This window comes from Salvelinus namaycush, chromosome 3 (assembly GCF_016432855.1).
Source record: "Salvelinus namaycush isolate Seneca chromosome 3, SaNama_1.0, whole genome shotgun sequence".
Lineage (NCBI taxonomy): Eukaryota > Metazoa > Chordata > Actinopteri > Salmoniformes > Salmonidae > Salvelinus > Salvelinus namaycush.
In genome coordinates this window covers 70,196,465-70,216,149 of record NC_052309.1, presented here as the reverse complement: position 1 = coordinate 70,216,149, position 19,685 = coordinate 70,196,465, and the positions used below count along the sequence as shown (strand labels likewise).

Genomic DNA, 19,685 nt, shown 5'->3' with positions numbered 1-19,685 from the left:
CTATAAAACGTTTGGGAACCACTGGTCTAGTTGATTCAGATCATTTGAATATGATCTTTTTAAATATTTTGCACTAAATGTTATGCCTCTATATTACTTTTCAGCTCATTAAATCCTCCAACGGGTTCTAACTCTTCCATGTATTCAATGGTTGGTCCCATGGATGTCTGTCAAATCGGCAACAATGATGATATGTGCTCGGTGAGTTCTATTTGCCACTATGTTCATCTTGGTTAAGTCTTCATGATCTCTTATTCAACATGGGATCACTATCTAGAGAATGCTTTGTGGTTCTTAGCCAAAGTATTTCAATAATCTAGACTGTTTCGACAAAAACATTTCAACCGAATAAATCAAAAATCAAATCAAATCAAATGTATTTATATAGCCCTTCTTACATCAGCTGATATCTCAAAGTGCTGTACAGAAACCCAGCCTAAAACCCCAAACAGCAAGCAATGCAGGTGTAGAAGCACGGTGGCTAGGAAAAACTCCCTAGAAAGGCCAAAACCTAGGAAGAAACCTAGAGAGGAACCAGGCTATGAGGGGTGGCCAGTCCTCTTCTGGCTGTGCCGGGTGGAGATTATAACAGAGCATGGCCAAGATGTTCAAATGTTCATAAATGACCAGCATGGTCAAATAATAATAATCACAGTAGTTGTCGAAGGTGCAGCAAGTCAGCACCTCAGGAGTAAATGTCAGTTGGCTTTTCATAGCCGATCATTAAGAGTATCTCTACCGCTCCTGCTGTCTCTAGAGAGTTGAAAACAGCAGGTCTGGGACAGGTAGCACGTCCGGTGAACAGGTCAGGGTTCCATAGCCGCAGGCAGAACAGTTGAAACTGGAGCAGCAGCACGGCCAGGTGGACTGGGGACAGCAAGGAGTCATCATGCCAGGTAGTCCTGAGGCATGGTCCTAGGGCTCAGGTCTTCCGAGAGAGAGAAAGAAAGAGAGAAAGAGAGAATTAGAGAGAGCATACTTAAATTCACACAGGACACCGGATAAGACAGGAGAAGTACTCCAGATATAACAAACTGACCCTAGCCCCCCGACACATAAACTACTGCAGCATAAATACTGGAGGCTGAGACAGGAGGGGTCAGGAGACACTGTGGCCCCATCCGATGATACCCCCAGACAGGGCCAAACAGGAAGGATATAACCCCACCCACTTTGCTAAAGCACAGCCCCCACACCACTAGAGGGATATCTTCAACCACCAACTTACCATCCTGAGACAAGGCCGAGTATAGCCCACAAAGATCTCCGCCACGGCACAACCCAAGGGGGGCGCCAACCCAGACAGGAAGATCACGTCAGTGACTCAATCCACTCAAGTGACGCACCCCTCCTAGGAACGGCATGAAAGAGCACCAGTAAGCCAGTGACTCAGCCCCTGTAATAGGGTTAGAGGCAGAGAATCCCAGTGAAGTGAGGGGAACCGGCCAGGCAGAGATAGCAAGGGCGGTTCGTTGCTCCAGAGCCTTTCTGTTCACCTTCACACTCCTGGGCCAGACTACACTCAATCATATGACCCACTGAAGAGATGAGTCTTCAGTAAAGACTTAAAAGTTGAGACCGAGTCTGCGTCTCTCACATGGGTAGGCAGACCATTCAATAAAAATGGAGCTCTATAGGAGAAAGCCCTGCCTCCAGCTGTTTGCTTAGAAATTCTAGGGACAATTAGGAGCCCTGCGTCTTGTGACCGTAGCGTACGTGTAGGTATGTACGGCAGGACCAAATCGGAAAGATAGGTAGGAGCAAGCCCATGTAATGCTTTGTAGGTTAGCAGTAAAACCTTGAAATCAGCCCTTGTCTTAACAGGAAGCCAGTGTAGGGAGGCTAGCACTGGAGTAATATGATCACATTTTTTGGTTCTAGTCAGGATTCTAGCAGCCGTATTTAGCACTAACTGAAGTTTATTTAGTACTTTATCTGGGTAGCTGGAAAGTAGAGCATTGCAGTAGTCTAACCTAGCAGTAACAAAAGCATGGATTCATTTTTCTGCATAATTGTTTGACAAAAAGTTTCTGATTTTTGCAATGTTACGTAGATGGAAAAAAGTTGTCCTTGAAACAGTCTTGATATGTTCGTCAAAAGAGAGATCAGGGTCCAGAGTAACGCCGAGGTCCTTCACAGTTTTATTTGAGATGACTTTACAACCATCAAGATTAATTGTCAGATTCAACAGAAGATCTCTTTGTTTCTTGGGACCTAGAACAAGCATCTCTGTTTTGTCCGAGTTTAAAAGTAGAAAGTTTGCAGCCATCCACTTCCTTATGTCTGAAACACATGCTTCTAGCCAGGGCAATTTTGGGGCTTCACCATGTTTCATTGAAATGTACAACTGTGTGTCATCCGCATAGCAGTGAAAGTTAACATTATGTTTTCGAATGACATCCCCAAGAGGTAAAATATATAGTGAAAACAGTATTGGTCCTAAAACGGAACCTTGAGGAACACCGAAATGTACAGTTGATTTGTCAGAGGACAAACCATTCACAAACTGATATCTTTCCGACAGATAAGATCTAAACCAGGCCAGAACTTGTCCGTGTAGACCAATTTGGGTTTCCAATCTCTCCAAAAGAATGTGGTGATCGATGGTATCAAAGGCAGCACTAAGGTCTAGGAGCCCGAGGACAGATGCAGAGCCTCGGTCTGACGCCATTAAAAGGTCATTTACCACCTTCACAAGTGCAGTCTCAGTGCTATGATGGGGTCTAAAACCATACTGAAGCATTTCGTATACATTGTTTGTCTTCAGGAAGGCAGTGAGTTGCTGCGCAACAGCTTTTTCTAAAATCTTTGAGAGGAATGAAAGATTCGATATAGGCCGATAGTTTTTTATATTTTCTGGGTCAAGGTTTGGCTTTTTCAAGAGAGGCTTTATTACTGCCACTTTTAGTGAGTTTGGTACACATCCGGTGGATAGAGAGCCGTTTATTATGTTCAACATAGGAGGGCCAAGCACAGGAAGCAGCTCGTTCAGTAGTTTAGTTGGAATAGGGTCCAGTATGCAGCTTGAAGGTTTAGAGGCCATGATTATTTTCATCATTGTGTCAAGAGATATAGTACTAAAACACTTAATTGTCTCTCTTGATCCTAGGTCCTGGCAGAGTTGTGCAGAATCAGGACAGCTGAGCTTTGGAGGAATACGCAGATTTAAAGAATACACTGACGTCAAGTAGGCCACTCCTAGTTGATGAGCATAATTTTTCCTAATGCTACTATTATGTGTGTTTTTTCTTTCATTGTTGCTTATTATCGTAAAGGTAGACTTAGCGATATGATGTAGGTGCACAAATTAAACAGCATACACTCTTCGAAAAATGGTGCTATCTAGAACCTAATAGGGTTCTTCTGCTGTCCCCATAGGAGAACCCTTTGAAGATCCCTTGTTGGTTCCAGGTAGAACGCTTTCGGTTCCAGGTAGAATCCTTTTGGGTTCAATGTAGAACCTTTTCCACAGAACCCAAAATACTTCTACCTGGAACCAAAAATAACTATCCTATGGGCAGAGCCGAAGAACCCTTTTGGAACCCTTTTTTCTAAGAGTGTAGTTGGTCAATTTCCGCAACAACTAAGAGTGTTGAAGCGCAAAGCTCAACTCCCCACATGTTTTGGTCCCGTACCTACGGGGCTCTAACAGCGTGAAGCAAACCCATGTACATGCACAGACACTGTGTGTGACTGTGTGGGAGCGAATTATTGCATCTCACTCATCATCTGCAGTGCTGCTAGTGGCAACATCATTTTGCTGAGTCTACCTTTAACTTAAAAATGTTCTTGCACTGGGGACTTCCAATTCCAAAATCCTTTTAAATTGTATTGACTTCATGATGACATGTCTTCCCCTGTCACAGGTATCCCATGCAGCAGAAAATCTGTCTGTGATTCTGAGATGTGTGCCCCATTCCAACCTGAGCCTCACTGGAGAAAATCTGAAACTATTGGTCACAGAGCTATCCAAGACACTGACAGGACCACACACGATGATGGTAAGAATATCAGAGATTCAATTAACATCAAGACAAATGTCATGTTACTGTGAAATTTGACTCATATTGTGAAGTCCTTCCCTTTTAGAATGGCAGTTCGGGTTGGCCCAACCTCACAGACTTGTTTGGCCAGCTTCCGACAGATGGCTTCAGTGCTGAGAACCTTGGTGATGAGAACTTCATCCGCTTCTGGTTCCTGATCAGACTGCGGCTCCTCCTACCTTCAGTGTCAGAGGAGAACCTATCCTGCCTCAGCACTAGAGACTTCAGCTGTCAATCCTACCAAGCCCTGTATGTACAACACAAAGACAACTACAAATACATTTTTCAGTTCATAGACATATATAGAAATGTTACATATGCTATTGATAATACCAAAAGTGTGTATTCTGAATCCTGATTTTCTCATTACTTACAGTGTCATGGGGCTGAGCGATCAAACTTCTCAGTGGTTGGTACTAGTTCATGATTTTGACCTTTTGAACTTACTGATTCATCCAATGTCATTTGTAACCAGTTTGAATCCATGTTCTTATTCCACTGTGTAGGTGGATGTCCTGCCTATGCTGAGCCCCAGGCAGCTGGGGGAGGTGGCCTCCACCCCTGGTCAGCTCAGAAACCCTGGAGATGTCCACATGATACTGATTCATGTGCTTCCCAGAGATCTGGGCGAGTTCTTTGACATTGTTACTCCAGCTGTTGAGGTATGGATGAGTGATGTCCATGGTCAATTCTTATACCACTGCCTTATTTCCTATATACCTTTGCTTAGTACAATCACCTCATGTGTTTCTGTCCTTCAGGGTCTTCACCTTCCGGTGGATGTGCGTCAGGTGCTACTCCAGCAGGTGTTTGACAATGCCAACCTATCAGATCCCTCCATCAAAGACCCTGAGGTGCTGGTGTGGTTGGGCCAGAGACTCTGCCCACTTTTACCCAACCTAACAGAGGAGCATGTGGCCCCCCTCTTCAACATCATCAGACACAGAGACTGCAACACCAGCCAAGAAACGTAAGATCAGCACAGTGTATCATAGAAACACTAATCATTTCCAATAATGTGATGCACGTTTGCAACTGACCTTCGTGTACACTACATTACTGCTCTTAGTTGTGCTTGACAATGCATATCAATGGGTGCTCTTTCTGGTTTCTGTCATCTACAGAGTGGCGTTGCTGAACTCTATCCTACCATCACTGTCCAACGGCACACAGGCTGCTGTCCAGCATCAAATAATCATGTCTCTCAGAGGTATTCACCTAGTCATCATCTCCAGTGGTGTGAAGTACGGCTGCAATCCCGTTAACGGGATCGATATGACAACAGCCAGTGAAAGTGCAGGGCGCCAAATTCAAACAACAGAAATCTCATAATTAAAATTCCTCAAACATAGATGTATCTTATACCATTTTAAAGGTAATCTTGTTGTTAATCCCACCAAAGTGTCCGATTTCAAATAGGCTTTTCAGCGAAAGCACCACAAACGATTATGTTAGGTCACCACCAACTCACAGAAAAATTCAGCCATTTTTCCAGCAAAAGAGAGGAGTCACAAAAAGCACAAATAGAGATAAAATGAATCACTAACCTTTGATGATCTTCATCAGATGATGAGATCAGACTCATCATAAACTTTGATGAAAGATACATGTTTTACATAGAATTAAAGATACACTTGTTCTTAATGCAACCGCTGTGTCAGATTTCAAAAAGCTTTACGGCAAAATACAATATTCAATCATCTGAAAACAGCGTTCAGCCACAAAAGCAAGCCATACAGTTACCCGCCAAATTGTGCAGTCAACAAAACTCATAAAAACCATTAGAAATCTTCACTTACCTTTGCTGATCTTTGTCAGAATACACTCCCAGGACTCCCACTTCCACAAGAAATGTTAGGTTTTTTCGGTAATGTCCATCATTTATGTCCAAATAGCTATTTTTGTAGCGTGTTTGGTAAACAAATCCAACGTCAGGGAAGCGCGTTCACTAAAACCTGGCGAAATATCCAAAAGTTCCGTAACAGTCCGTAGAAACATGTCAAACGATGTATTGAATCAATCTTTAGAATGTTTTTAACATAAATCTTGAATAACGTTCCAACCGGAGAATTACATTGACTTCAGATGAGCGATGGAACAGAGCTCCCTCTCATGTGAACGCGCATGGTGAAAGCATGGTCAGGTCATGGCAGACTTGACTAATTCCCCTCTCATTCGGCCCCCCTTCACAGTAGAGGCATCAGACAAGGTTCTACAGACTGTTGACATCTAGTGGAAGCCGTAGGAAGTGAAAACTCATCCATATCTCGCTGTGATTTCAATAGGATCTTGGTTGAAAATCGACCAGCCTCAGAATTTCCACTTCCTGTTTGGATTTCTTCTCAGGTATTGGCCTGCCATATGAGTTCTGTTATACTCACAGACATAATTCAAACAGTTTTAGAAACTTCAGAGTGTTTTCTATCCAATACTAATAATAATATGCATATATTAGCAACTATGACTGAGGAGCAGGCCGTTTACTCTGGGCACCTCTGTGCACCTTTCATCCAAGCTACTCAATACTGCCCCTGCAGCCATAAGAAGTTTTAAGTAAAAATACTTGAAAGTACTACTTAAGTTGTTTTTTGGGGTAACTGTACTTTACTTTTACTTCACTATATTTCTAAGGAATATTATGTACTTTTTTATGTCATCATATCATGCAAAACTCATCATACCAGCTGTATGTTTGCCTGCTTGAACAGCAATAGCTCAGATGCACATGAAACATGAAATGACCCCGGAAATGAATAAACAAAGTTCAAGAGATGCAGAAAAATTATCTAACATTTAAAATAGGGGAATCTTTCCAGACAGCTGGGTGATACAACAACATATTACAATTGTAGCAAGTACATCTTTCCTCAACAAAGTACGAGTTACCAGTAACAGTAGTAGTATCTCACTTTACTTCTCATGATCCTTCTCTCTATAATTCTCCCTAAATGCATGATAATATAGAATAATGGGTTTTATATACCATGGTCTGAGGGCTGCAGTTTTGGGCTTAATGCTGGACCAAATGAGGAACGAGTTAATTTACAGTATCTCATTGTTCGCAGAATCAACTCCACTACGTTGCTATAGGAACAACAGCTTCTTCATGTTCCTGAGACAATCCTTCCTCAACTTTACATTCCCAAAGTTGACCAACTTCCTCTCCCTTATTCCACCACAGCGGGAATCTGAGGTACAGTACATTGAACTTCTTTCAGCTGCACTTCAACTTTTGGAAAGTGTGTTCTGGCCTAGAGTCACTGTGTATCCTATGCTATCTGTGTTTCCAGCTGCTCAACACCATGCATCCCTCAGAGCTCGGCACCTTCCTCAGGAAGCCAGAGGTGGTGGACAACAAGACTAAGCTCTGCACAATCTTCCGAAAGTACAAAAATACTCCAGAGTTCTTGGAAACCATAAGAACACACACTGCTGATTTGTGGTCACCATTTTCAAGCACTCACTGAGTATCCCTTTCTTAGGATTTACTGAAAGAAAAACCTCTGTTAAATGGTGCATTCTCTCAGTCCTTTGACTTTGATCATTATCTGTCTGTAGGAGAATCTTCCGGATGATGTGAAGCGCCCAGTCCTGCCCTGCGTCTGGCCTTTGGCTCTGGCCACTGATGACAAGCCTGAGGTTGACCGCTGGTTTGACAACAGACTGAGGAACTACCTGAAGTTCCTCAACAGAAACCTGCTCCAGTCCTCTGACACACTCAACGCCTCCTGCTTACCCTGAGTACCCTGAGTACAATCCCTGAGTACTCTGAGCAGTGTTTCTGGATGAAACTTGGGACAGTCCTTGTCCATCATACAGATTCTCATCACCCAAAACTTCCAGGTGATTCACTTTTTAATAGGTTTATTGCTAGTGGCCTATTGGTTGTGAGCATCATTCACAACCATGATTCATGCTTTAAACCATTCCATCCTCTCTACTTCCAATGTAGAGGATATGTCATAATTAATGTTCTCTTTCTTCAGATAAACAATACAGACAGTCTAATAAACCTGGGCTCTTTAGTGGGAGGTCTTCCTACCCAAACACTCACCGCAATACCAGCGCAGCAGGTTCTAACAACATCCTCCAACCCACAATTTGTTACCAACATGCTGACTGCTCCAACAATTGTGCAACAGATCTATGTTAATAAGGTATGTACTTGGCTAGCTAACAGTAGCTAGACTAACTGATGTGAAGTAGGCGTTATGAGTTTCCCTCCCAATATTTCTACATGCCTCATTTAAAGTAGAGTAATCAATCATAATAACAGTATTAATTTTAAAATGTTGACATGTTTTTGTATTACTTATTCAGATCATCACAGTTGACATGAAACCAACAGAACTGATAGTCAATGTCCCAGATGAAATGGCAACTGAAATTCCCAGGAATCTACTGAATTTCCCAACAACTGGAAATCAAACACTCACTGCTCTGAACATCATCAAGAAAAAATGGAAACCTCAGCAGGTATTGGGGGGTTTGTAGTATTCAAAAGCCATGTAGACCTTCAACATTTACATGATTATACAGTGGTGAACATGTGTATTATACGTCTATAAATGTGTCTGCACCTCTGTTTCTCTCTGTTTCATTTATAGGCTGTGCTGTTCTTTGATACAGTAGCAAATGGATTGGATGAGCCTGATGAGTAAGTGTTACAGTGTTTAGAGAATGTTGGTCCTGACCGATAGCTGAGCAGAAATCATACATGTATCATTTTCACATGGGGATACATTTTTATTATGTACTTGAACAAAAATTGGTTAAAAAATACATTTATAGTTCCTGTATTAACTCTAATGAATGTACTGCATTGATTTCTTTGTAGCCTTTCTGAGTACGTGCTTCAAGGATTCACTTGCTCTCGTGTCCAGACTTTCACCAAAACAAAAAATTCAACATCTCATCAGAGCTTGCAGACGTAGGGCCGGTCGAAGAAAGGTGGTTCTCAAGGAGACACAGGTGAATATTAAAAATACTACTTTTTCTACATAAACTAAAGGGCCCTACTCAATCAAAACCGGTAGCCAGGCCTCCAGATTACATTGTTAATGTGCCTGTATGAATTATAACTGTTTTAATGTCTTTTTCATGGCTACATGAATCCAAGCATGTATTCTCTCAGCACCAGAATGACAATAGTTACTGGAAACCCAGTAACTGAATATATATTGAATATGTTTCTCTGTTTTCAAGGAGCTTATTTTACAGACATATGAGAAAGTAACATTTTGTTTTACAGCTAACTTGCATGTGGAACAAAATCAAAGGTGAAAGTCCTCAAGATTTTGACAACTATCCATCAGATATGTTGCTGTATTACAGGTAAGTCGGTCATGTCACTGACATTGTAAAATGCATTGTAAATGACGGTATCTAATTTCAGATTAACTATTTACTGTTAGTTTATTACGCTGACATAACCAAATGAAAATGCCTTATAAATGGAACCATAAAGACAATGTAAACTGTTTGTATCTTTCTCCAGCTACACCAACATACAACAGACCGACTGCAGATCCTACTTCATTGAAACAGGAAGAGCAGACTTCTCCGTCCTGTCCAGCACGTTGAATGAAAGGTTGATCTACTGAACAATGCCAAAAAGTGCCTGGTGAGTTATGTATTCAAGACGAAAGACACAAGTTTCTGACTGAATGTTTAAAAGCAGTGATTATGACGACATTTGATTTATTCCAGAACATCAAAGGCACACAGCTCAGTCGAGATAATGTTGAGGCAACATGGCATGTACTCTGGATGAGAACTACATTCAGAGCTCTGACTCTTACATCCTGGAGAAACTAAAGAACTGCAATGACTTCTCAGATCAGCAGATTAAAGCTATGGAGACTGTTATCTGCAGTGGCAACACCACATATGGGTATGTCACATTGCTGATATCGGAGCTGTGCTGATTTGCATTCGTGTAGATACACAACAAATTTCAAATGAATGCATTTTTGTCTATAGATTTTTTCTTAATAAGTCTGTCTTTATTCTTATCTGTTCAGAAACTCAAGCACATGGACTGAAAAAACTCTAGAGCAGCTTGACATTCTTCCACTGTACTTAACAGAGAACTTCTGGAAACACATCAGCGCGGTATACTATACATGACAATTGCATAGCACTTTGACAATATGTTGTATTCAAATCAAATTGTGTTTGTAACATGCGCCGAATATCAAATCAATTAATCACATTTATTTTTAAAGCCCTTCTTACATCAGCTGATATCACACGGTGCTGTACAGAAACCCAGCCTAAAACCCCAAACAGCAAGCAATGCAGGTGTAGAAGCACGGTGGCTAGGAAAAACTCCCTAGAATACAACAAGTGTAGACCTTAGCGTGAAATGCTTACTTACAAGCCCTTAACCAATAATGCAGTTTTAAGAAAATAGAGTTAAGAAAATATTAACTAAATAACTAAAGAAATAAAAAAATAAAAAAGTAACACAAATAACAATAATGAATATACATTGGGTACCGCTACCGATTCAATGTGCTGGGGTACAGGTTAGTCAAGGTCATTTGTACATGTAGGTAGGGGTAAAGTGACTATGCATAGATAATAAACAGCAAGTAGCAGCAGTGTTGTCAGGGTGGCCATTTGATTAATTGTTCAGCTGTCTTATGGCTTGGGGGTAGAAACTGGTAAGGAGCCTTTTGGACCTAGACTTGGCTCTCTGGTACCGCTTGCCGTGCGGTAGCAGAAAGAACAGTCTATGACTAGGGTGACTGGAGTCTTTGACAATTTTTTGGGCCTTCGTCTGACACCGCCTAGTATATAGGCCCTGGATGGCAGGAAGCTAGCTCCCTTATCTTTTGAATAACATCATTTGAGTGACATCATTTGAGATTGTTACCTATCTCAATTTGAAAAGCTCTCATTTACCTTATATGCGTTTCTTATTTCTTAATGTGTTCTCTTTTGACTGAAACAGCGGAATAAAAGCACGTTCCTGAAGAAATTCATGAAAAAACTATGTACAAACAAGACAATGAAGAGGAAACTGAAGAAGCTGTTCAAAGAATGCACCATGTCTTTGAGATCCAAACGAAGCACTGGTAGGTTTAAATAATATCAGGTCAATATAGCTGTTCTGTGGTTTTAATAGTGGAGGCTCCTTTATGACATGAATGATCACATTTCTTTTCAATACTTGTCTATTTAGTAAATGCATGTCCAGACTCCCTTGGAAACATTACTCAAGTGACCATAAGCAATGACGCGTTACCCTTTGGGTATGACACCACCACGTTCAACCACTGTCTGAGCGCTCAAGTAGTAATGGACAATCTGGCCACCCTGACTGAGAAGGTAGATGATGATGACATGCAAAATGTCATTTTGGAGAAGCTACACCAGGTATAAAACTTTACTGACACAAAACAGGAAATCACAACAGATTTCAAACTCACAGGTTGCCAAGAGGTGGTCATTCAGTAACAGTTCTTTATGATGTGGTCTTGTCCACTAGGCGTACCCCAAAGGTCTCTCAGACCAGCAGGTTCAGGTGCTTCGGTCGGTGTCTCGCATGGCTTCCATGGAGCAGATTAACAAGTGGAACATCGCTACAGTGGACACACTAGCAGCACTGATGGACAATGGCAATGGAGAATGGGACTCCGACAAAGTAGGGATATTTAACTTTACACCAACAATGTCTTTAAATGGTGTTAAAAAAACAACATGATAAACATTTTGCTTCTAAAAGGTGTGCATTTAAATGTATCTTTCATCTTCCTTTTTCCATTTCAGGCCAAAGTTATTGTCACCAAGTTCTTAAGTGCTGGCAATTTGCTTGGTGCCTCTGAACTGAATTCAATTGGAGGGCCTGACCTGTGCGCACTGGACCTCAGTGTGTTGCAAGGCATCAGAAATGACAGTCTCCGGTAAGATCATCAACAGATCTTGCTGTGTGAGAGAGACACCTTGTGGTCGAGTCACTCCACTTCACATTTATCTTTGTTGTGCTCTTGCAGTGGTTGACCTCAACAGAGTATCGAGGCCTAAATGCCCCTTAAATGATGTTGGAACATTTTCATATGCTTTTTTTGTTTGCGTGTTCATAGTTAGTGTTTTTCTTATGCACAACAGAACAGAAATGGAACACAACAGAGATGCAGATGCTCTGGAAATCACTAACTGTTCCTCAGCACATAAGAAGGCCTTCTTTGCAGTAGCTGAGAACGCCTTTCCTATCAACTTCGTCCAAATCCGCGCCACTGCAGATCAGCTAACATCCTACCAGCTCATTCAGACATACCTGGGTAAGGGCTCCCTTTTCTGCATACATACATGGTTTCTTGGATGTCCTGTAATAAATGTGATTTAAAAGATTTAGGTCACTCGGGCTGTGACATTAGAGAACACTTGTGCCACCCCAGTCCTCATTCTCACCATGTTCATTTCCCTTTTTTAGGAGGTGCCAGTATCACCTACATACGGAGTCTGTCTAGGGTCAATATTAGCATGGATATCAACACTTTTATTGGTTTGGATTCAGCTGTTGTCCAGGTATGTGCTCATTCCCGTAACCATACCATTCATCAATGACCTGTGATGGCAGTGACTCATATTCATTGTCATCTATCATTTTTTTCTGTAATTCTCTGCCTCTACATAGGCTCTTAGTGTGAGTGAGGTGTCTGGACTCCTCGGCTCCAACCTAAATGACCTGAAAACCTTTGAGAATAACACTGTAGTGCAGAACTGGGTCTCAAAGCAGTTCCAGTCCGAGCTTGACAAGCTGGGTATCGGTCTGACTGGAGGAAGGGTGGATTCAAACACCACCCCCATGACAACAAATACTGCCACCACCATCATCAATACAACTTCCGGTAAGGTGTCAAATGTTGCATTAATGGTTCGCATGCTTCGCCAGTGCTAAATCCATTTTAAAATGTGATTCCATTAGAACGTGTACAAATAATTAGCTTTCAATGAGGGAAATTAGTTATCTGTAATGTACCGTAAACATAATTATACTTATAATGTATAGGAATGTGTTTGGGAACAGACAGTAACAGTAATGACAGAAGACATGCAGATCTTAACCTTGTTATTCTGTTCTCTCTCTCTCCTTATCTTTTAGGCCAGAGCAGAGGCACATATCCAGCCCCTCTGCTTTTCCTGTTGGGTCTCTTGTTCATTGCAGTGCAAATGTAGATTCTAATATTGCAATAGAAGCATTATAATTTAGACCAGGTTGCATAATTATCATATCACGTCATAATACTACATCTCTTTTTGTAATCTATTTTTAAAGAAGACATTAAAGCTGATATTATATTTGACAGCCAAATGAGTACAGTGTGCAATAAATATGCCATATAATATATAGTGTTTTATCAACTCCATTGCTACAATTGTATTTTCTATTGGTTAATCATTAATATTAATATAACTACTGTAGGTTATTTATCAACTACTTAATTTTTTTTTTTTTATATATATCATTTTTGTTTATTTCATTTTGTATGTTGGGAATGGGAAAGAAATGCACATTAATATGAGGGTGTTCTGTTGTGTGTTTTACTAAGAAGAGACACTTTAACCTGCCAGAAATGCTTTTCTCAAAGAAAGGGAGAAAGATGTGACTTTTCAATTAAACTGAAATAGTGTCCAATTTGATTTTCTAGTTTTATATTTGCTCGTCAATGTCATTATTATTTACGGACCATGGTTTTACTTTGTTAAGTTGATGGTTGACAATAGTGATAGGCCTAAGAAACTGCATGGGTCAATCAGGATCAAAGAAATCAAATGGGTACGACAAAACGTGTTCCCTATGCCCATCATCAGCAAGTGAAAATACCAGAGAAAAAGAGGCCCAACTCGGCGGAAAATCTTTCTCCCTGCAGCAGGTGGCTGTATTATTTTCTATTTGAGGTTTATTTGGTTGAATATAACTTTCTTAAATTGTCACGAGTGTACTGATATAAGTAGGACACGTGACATCCCGGAAACTTTGAGAAAAAACACTTTATATAGGAGTTATCTCGAGATAGCTATGCATATTCATTGTATGAGGCTAGTAGCACAGTCTCTCTCCAATGAATACAGGCAGTTTACGTCAACAATCCTCATGGAAATGTATCCACCAATCCAAAGAAAGGATAGGCGGGAGCTAGACAGCCCTCCGTGTCGCTTTGTGAAAAACAACTCCCATTGTCATGTATAAATAAGAAAAAAATGCACGTAGAGGTGTGGTATATTGCGAATGTACCACGGCTAAGGGCTCTGTCCTATATTGTCCATATATCACAAACCCCGGAGGAGCCTTATTGCTATTATAAACTGGTTACCAACGTAATTAGAGCAGTAGAACTAAATGTTTTGTCATACCAGTGGTATACATTCTGATATACCATGGCTTTCAGCCAATCAGAATTCAGGGCTCAAACCACCCAGTTTATAATCTTTGATAATATCCTCTGTTAGCACCACGTGTGCTTTTATTTTGAAATGTTCAAATATTTTATTGTATTTTTATTATTAACGACAAATCGATATAACAAGTACATGGGGGAACACAAGTCTATATATAAACAATACACAAAAGACAAACGTTGAAATCAACATCCCGGAAATTGGTCACAATTACGTCAAAGGTCACACGAAATATTTTTTATAACTAACTCGTTTGAAAGTTTTCACTCGCAGATGGCATGGACTCTGGACAAATTTCAGGCGAAAAGAAGAAAAGTCCTCCTATCAAAGTTCTTTCCAGCCAACTCCGAGAGGGAAAAGATAGACGATTGAATGGCAAGCTCGAATTTAATATAAAAAGACTGGGACAATGGAAAAACACTGCACTTGTAGTCTCTGTGGTTTGGATGCAAGGGACAATACTGGAAGTTCGGTCGGATCACAACACGGTGCTTCTTTTGGACGAGACAGGGACATTCGTTGTCAATGGCGTCAACAACATTCCTAAGGGCAACCCATGCCTACTTCAGGGTGAGATGCACTTTTATTTTCCTTCTAGTTGCAGCTAAAATATGTACAACATTTAACAAAACCCATGATTTGTTACCCCCTGATTTTACACAGGTAACTATGTCATGGTGATGGGGATGATCCAGGCCCTCTCTCCAGAACCTGTCCTGCGCGCGGTAAAGATGGCAGACCTCTCTGAACGTGCTGCGATTCACAGAAGAATGTGGAAGTTGGAGGTGGAAGACCTTCAGCAAACGCTCACGTAGAAAGAAGCATAAGCAGTATGTTGCTATCAATGCCTGTTTGTTTTCATTTATGTTTAGCAAAATGTAACTATTGCTACTGGTTTTGAGTGGTTTCTGGCCTGCCTGATATTTCATTGCCAAAGGTAATGGATCATAGCCTAGAAGTACGTGCCCATCACGTTTATAATAGAAAGGCTATAATATATGCTTATAATGCACTAACACTGTTTATGATAGGCTATAATTAAGCAATAAGGCACGAGGGGGTGTGGTATATGGCCAATATACCATGGCTAAGAGCTGTTTTGACATAGCTTAGTATACTGTCAGCCAATCAGCATTCAGTGCTCGAACCACCCAGTTTATAATATATGCATATAATACACTAAACATGTCAGAAGTGCTTGAGGAGGGTTATGATGGAAAAAAAGCTAGTCCGGGCAAGAAAGCACAAACTCAAACAAAAGACAAAGAATTTAAATTAAAGAATGAACAATGATCTCATTTGGTGGTAAAATTATCTCATTTATTTGTGCTTATGTCATGCATACACATTGAAAAAGTGCCATTAAGTGAATTCTACAGAAGCACACAATTGTATGTGATTAATGAAAATAAATAGTGCCTATACAATCATTGACACCCTTGTGAATCCATGGAATTGGGAACGCTCAAAGGTGCCTGGATTTCAATCAAAACATCCTGAAATAAGACCTCTTCCGCAGCATAACCACTCATTCGTTCAACCTAAAGGCATTTAGGCCTAAGACAACAAGTGGATCTACGTAGGGCAGTTTGTACGATAAGCTTGATTACTTACCAGTAACCATCACAATAAGACTGTATTAACAGGTAGTCATGTTGCAGTTTGATTACATATAGATCCTATGAAAATGTACAATCACAATATCGACCAGTCTTACCTCTAACCCCACCACCAACATTGTGTGGACATTACTATTCAAACTGACTGCATATATATATATACAATTATATAATAAGATCCTTCATTTGAAAGTGCAATATTGACAAGTTATCTAGTGGACAAAGGTAATACATTTATATAGATCACTCGAAAAAGAAAAAAAGCAATACGCAACATAAAAGTATTTAACAAATTGAATTGTAATCTTGATATGTAATACTGTTTGGTTTATACTGTCTGTTAGGTTTATGTACTCTTGTTTGTATATTTATGTTATTTTGTATTTGTTGTGTTCATAATAAAAAATACATGTAAAAAATACTTTACAGTAGCTCGAGCCAACGTTCAGGAACAAGCAGCCTGTATGTATCACGTGATATTTTGGCGTCTGGAGCATGTACCAGTATTTGCATGAGACCAAGAAGGTAACACGGCAAATCTGAGCTCCTATAACTATTTCATTTTTCAAAATTGTGTCCATAGACAAACATTAAGTGATATATAATTTTTAATGTACATGTTGTCAATGAAGATAATATAGCTACTACTGTTGCTTTAAAATAGAGATTGACAGCACAAATAACATTTGTTTCTATATATTGTGCATCACATGGTCTCATTTCCTGCACTGAAACAGGGGCCTTGAAGTTCGGTTCTTTCGTGAGTAGCTACTAGTGTATTTAATACACTGTATTAGCATTTTTTTTTAGAATGAAATCGGTTCCTTTAGGAAGAGCCATGGATTTTATATGTTGATACAGGCAGGGCTGTTGCTGCATAGCACATTGATGAAGACACGCGATCGCGTTGTCTGTCGCAATGGAATTGTAAGGAATCTCATCTAGTGCGTCTTGATTCTCCTTCCGACCCGATGTATCATGCATGTACATACATAATTGCGTATTACTGTGCAATGATTCGGCGTGCACAGTTGAAACATGCGTTAGCGTTGATGGCATAAAGGCGTTCCGTTCATAGTTCATTATTGCATACGCTGTTATGCAGAATATAGCGTATAGATACTATATGATTACCTACCACAGGGTGGTAGGCTATCAACTTAATGTTGTATCAATACATTATTTCAAGCCTTTTGCTTCTTTGGTGGATTTGGAGGTTAGATTCTGTGTTGAGTCCTATTACATAGGTCTATGGTTGAGTCAGCAGATGTCTGCCGAAAATTCATTGTAAACAGATTCAGATGTGCAGATACAAGCACTGACAACAGGGTTTATTTTGTTATTTTTTGTTAGTTAAATATTCAACATTATTTGCTTTATGTGACCCCCAGGTCTCCCAAGCAGTACCGTAAGACACCAAAATCAACAAGGGATCATACCACGCTGTCCTTGTCAAGTACCCTGTTCTGTGACAATGCTCTGAGTCCCCTTCCTGTTGCAACATGTACATCACAGACCACAGCCCAACTACTGGGGTGGTGACAATCGTAGTGATCCTCATTGCTGTTGCTGCCCTCGGTGTTCTCATCTGTGGATGTTGGTGCTACCTTCTCCTGCAGCGGATTGGCCAGTCTGAAGATGAGGAGAGTATTGTAGGAGAGGGCGAGACCAAGGAGCCCTTCCTGATGGTACAGTACTCCACCAGGGGCCCTCACGTCGAGCACAAAACCAAGCTCGCCCACAACGGCACTGAGAATCACACTTAACTGAGTCATTAAGAAACCGAAACCGTGTCATCACCTGATATTAACCAAGAGGATCACCTCATTCACATTTCCTGCTGATCATCATCTTTCATCATGCCATTGAAGGATGATAAACGGACTGCAGCTCAATGTCAATCAATGTCTTATGAGTAAATTTGATATTTTTGTTTCTCATTCCACTGTGGATCTCAGTCAGGATGTGAGGTTGTGAACAGTTCGTTATGTTTCTTAAGTATACATATTTTGAACACAAAAATGTACATCTGATTGGTGTTGATAGTTTTTGTTAACTCAGCAATCCACTACTGAATTGTGACGGTAGACACTAGACAGCGCTCTGAACAAATGAGTGGGCAAAACCTGCTTGTTGGAAGAATGTATGACAAATTGATAACAAAACAATTTACTTAATATCAAGTTGCTCAAATGATTTGAAATTAGCTTAATTTGTTTGCCTATTTTGCATAGTTGAACTTGGTTTTGTTTACCTTCAGTATTCAAATGTGAGTTAATAGCCATTTTAATAATTTGCTAAATGCCAAATTTGCCCAAAGATACAAAGTGTGATTCACTCCCTAGTTTATGTTTGTTGTTGCTGCTACTTACTAAGTAATCTTGTGTACAAAATACTGTTTATTTCCTCCTGTGGTTGCATAAGCAACCACTCAACTAAAACCAGTCATTGAAAGGGCAATTCTCCTTTGATAAACCATCACATTTCACAAGCACAACAGGGTCCAGGGTCTGAGTTTTAGTGAGGTCCGCACTCTAAAATACTATTTGGAGAACAGCAAAAATTTGGCCATGATTACTACACATTTAGATAGCTGGCTAGACTAATTGAACAATCTAAAAAAATATATATTGACATGGGCTAATTGAGTGACATATAAGAAGAGGGAAACTGCTGATGCACAACCAAGTTCGAAATTGCACCTTGTGTATTCTACTATTCTAACTGTCAACAGTAAGTTGAGACCCCAACTGTTCCTAAAAAAATGGATTATTATATATATTTTTTAATGTTGGCAAGGTCCGTACCTCGGTGTCCTCATTTGTAGCTACAACACCGAGTAGCTGCTTCAACTGACATGGGTTGAGAAGTCCTGCCAAGAAGCTACCAAGAGCCAATGACATATTTTCTATATTCAGTTGCAACATAGGAAATCCTGATGGCCAGATTCTATGGTAGCTGAGCAGGTTGATATTTGATGAAACAATGTTATAAAGTATTATGAAATGTAAATAACATTATGAAGACTATTGTTCTCTTTGTCATTTGATGTACCATTGTATAATTTCTTGACTTGCTAAATAAAGGTAAAATAAAAAAATACAAATACAAATCAACTTTAAATGTTATATCGGTCCATAGGCCTTATGATTCCTTTTAGGTTCATTCCTTACAGGTGTATGTATTGTTGATAGTTATTCTTATTGCTGTTTATAAGATGGTGAAATATCAAAATAATGTGACAATTTATAGATTTTTCAAATGTTGATTTAATTGTAATTAGTCATTAATCTACATAAAGTAATCCATAATGTCAGTGAAAATAAAATTCTACACATTTTTGCTAAATTAAATAACTAAAATATAGTAATTGCATAAGTATTCACCCCCTTTGTTTAGGCAAGCCTACCCTTCCTCTGACCCCGATACAAACATCTGTAAGGTCCCTCGGACAAGTATTGAATTTCCAGCACAGATTCAACGACAAAGACCAGGGAGCTTTTCAAAAGCCTCATAAAGAAGGGCAGTGATTGGTAGATGGATAACAATAACAAATCAGACATTTAATATATATCTTTACGCATGGTGAAGTTAATATTTATACTGTGGATAA

General features: G+C 40.0%; 2 protein-coding genes across 2 annotated transcripts; both read left to right on the top strand.

Moving 5' to 3' along the window:
- The first annotated feature begins 14,667 nt into the window (after positions 1–14,667).
- LOC120044542 (recQ-mediated genome instability protein 2-like) lies at positions 14,668–15,751 on the top strand. Its single transcript, XM_038989201.1, has 2 exons — positions 14,668–15,023; positions 15,117–15,751. Exons 1-2 carry the CDS (start codon positions 14,732–14,734, stop codon positions 15,266–15,268), a joined length of 444 nt encoding a protein of 147 aa, XP_038845129.1. The 5' UTR covers positions 14,668–14,731; the 3' UTR covers positions 15,269–15,751.
- Positions 15,752–17,467: 1,716 nt separating this feature from the next.
- LOC120044541 (stannin-like) lies at positions 17,468–18,703 on the top strand. The gene has a single exon (XM_038989200.1). It carries the CDS (start codon positions 17,575–17,577, stop codon positions 17,836–17,838), a length of 264 nt encoding a protein of 87 aa, XP_038845128.1. The 5' UTR covers positions 17,468–17,574; the 3' UTR covers positions 17,839–18,703.
- Positions 18,704–19,685: the final 982 nt, after the last annotated feature.

Coding starts and splice junctions, on each gene's coding strand:
- LOC120044542 (XM_038989201.1), top strand. CDS start 14,732: ATGGACTCTGGACAAATTTCAGGCGAAAAGAAGAAAAGTCCTCCTATC. Junction 15,024..15,116: donor CAACCCATGCCTACTTCAGG/GTGAGATGCACT, acceptor GATTTTACACAG/GTAACTATGTCATGGTGATG.
- LOC120044541 (XM_038989200.1), top strand. CDS start 17,575: ATGTACATCACAGACCACAGCCCAACTACTGGGGTGGTGACAATCGTA.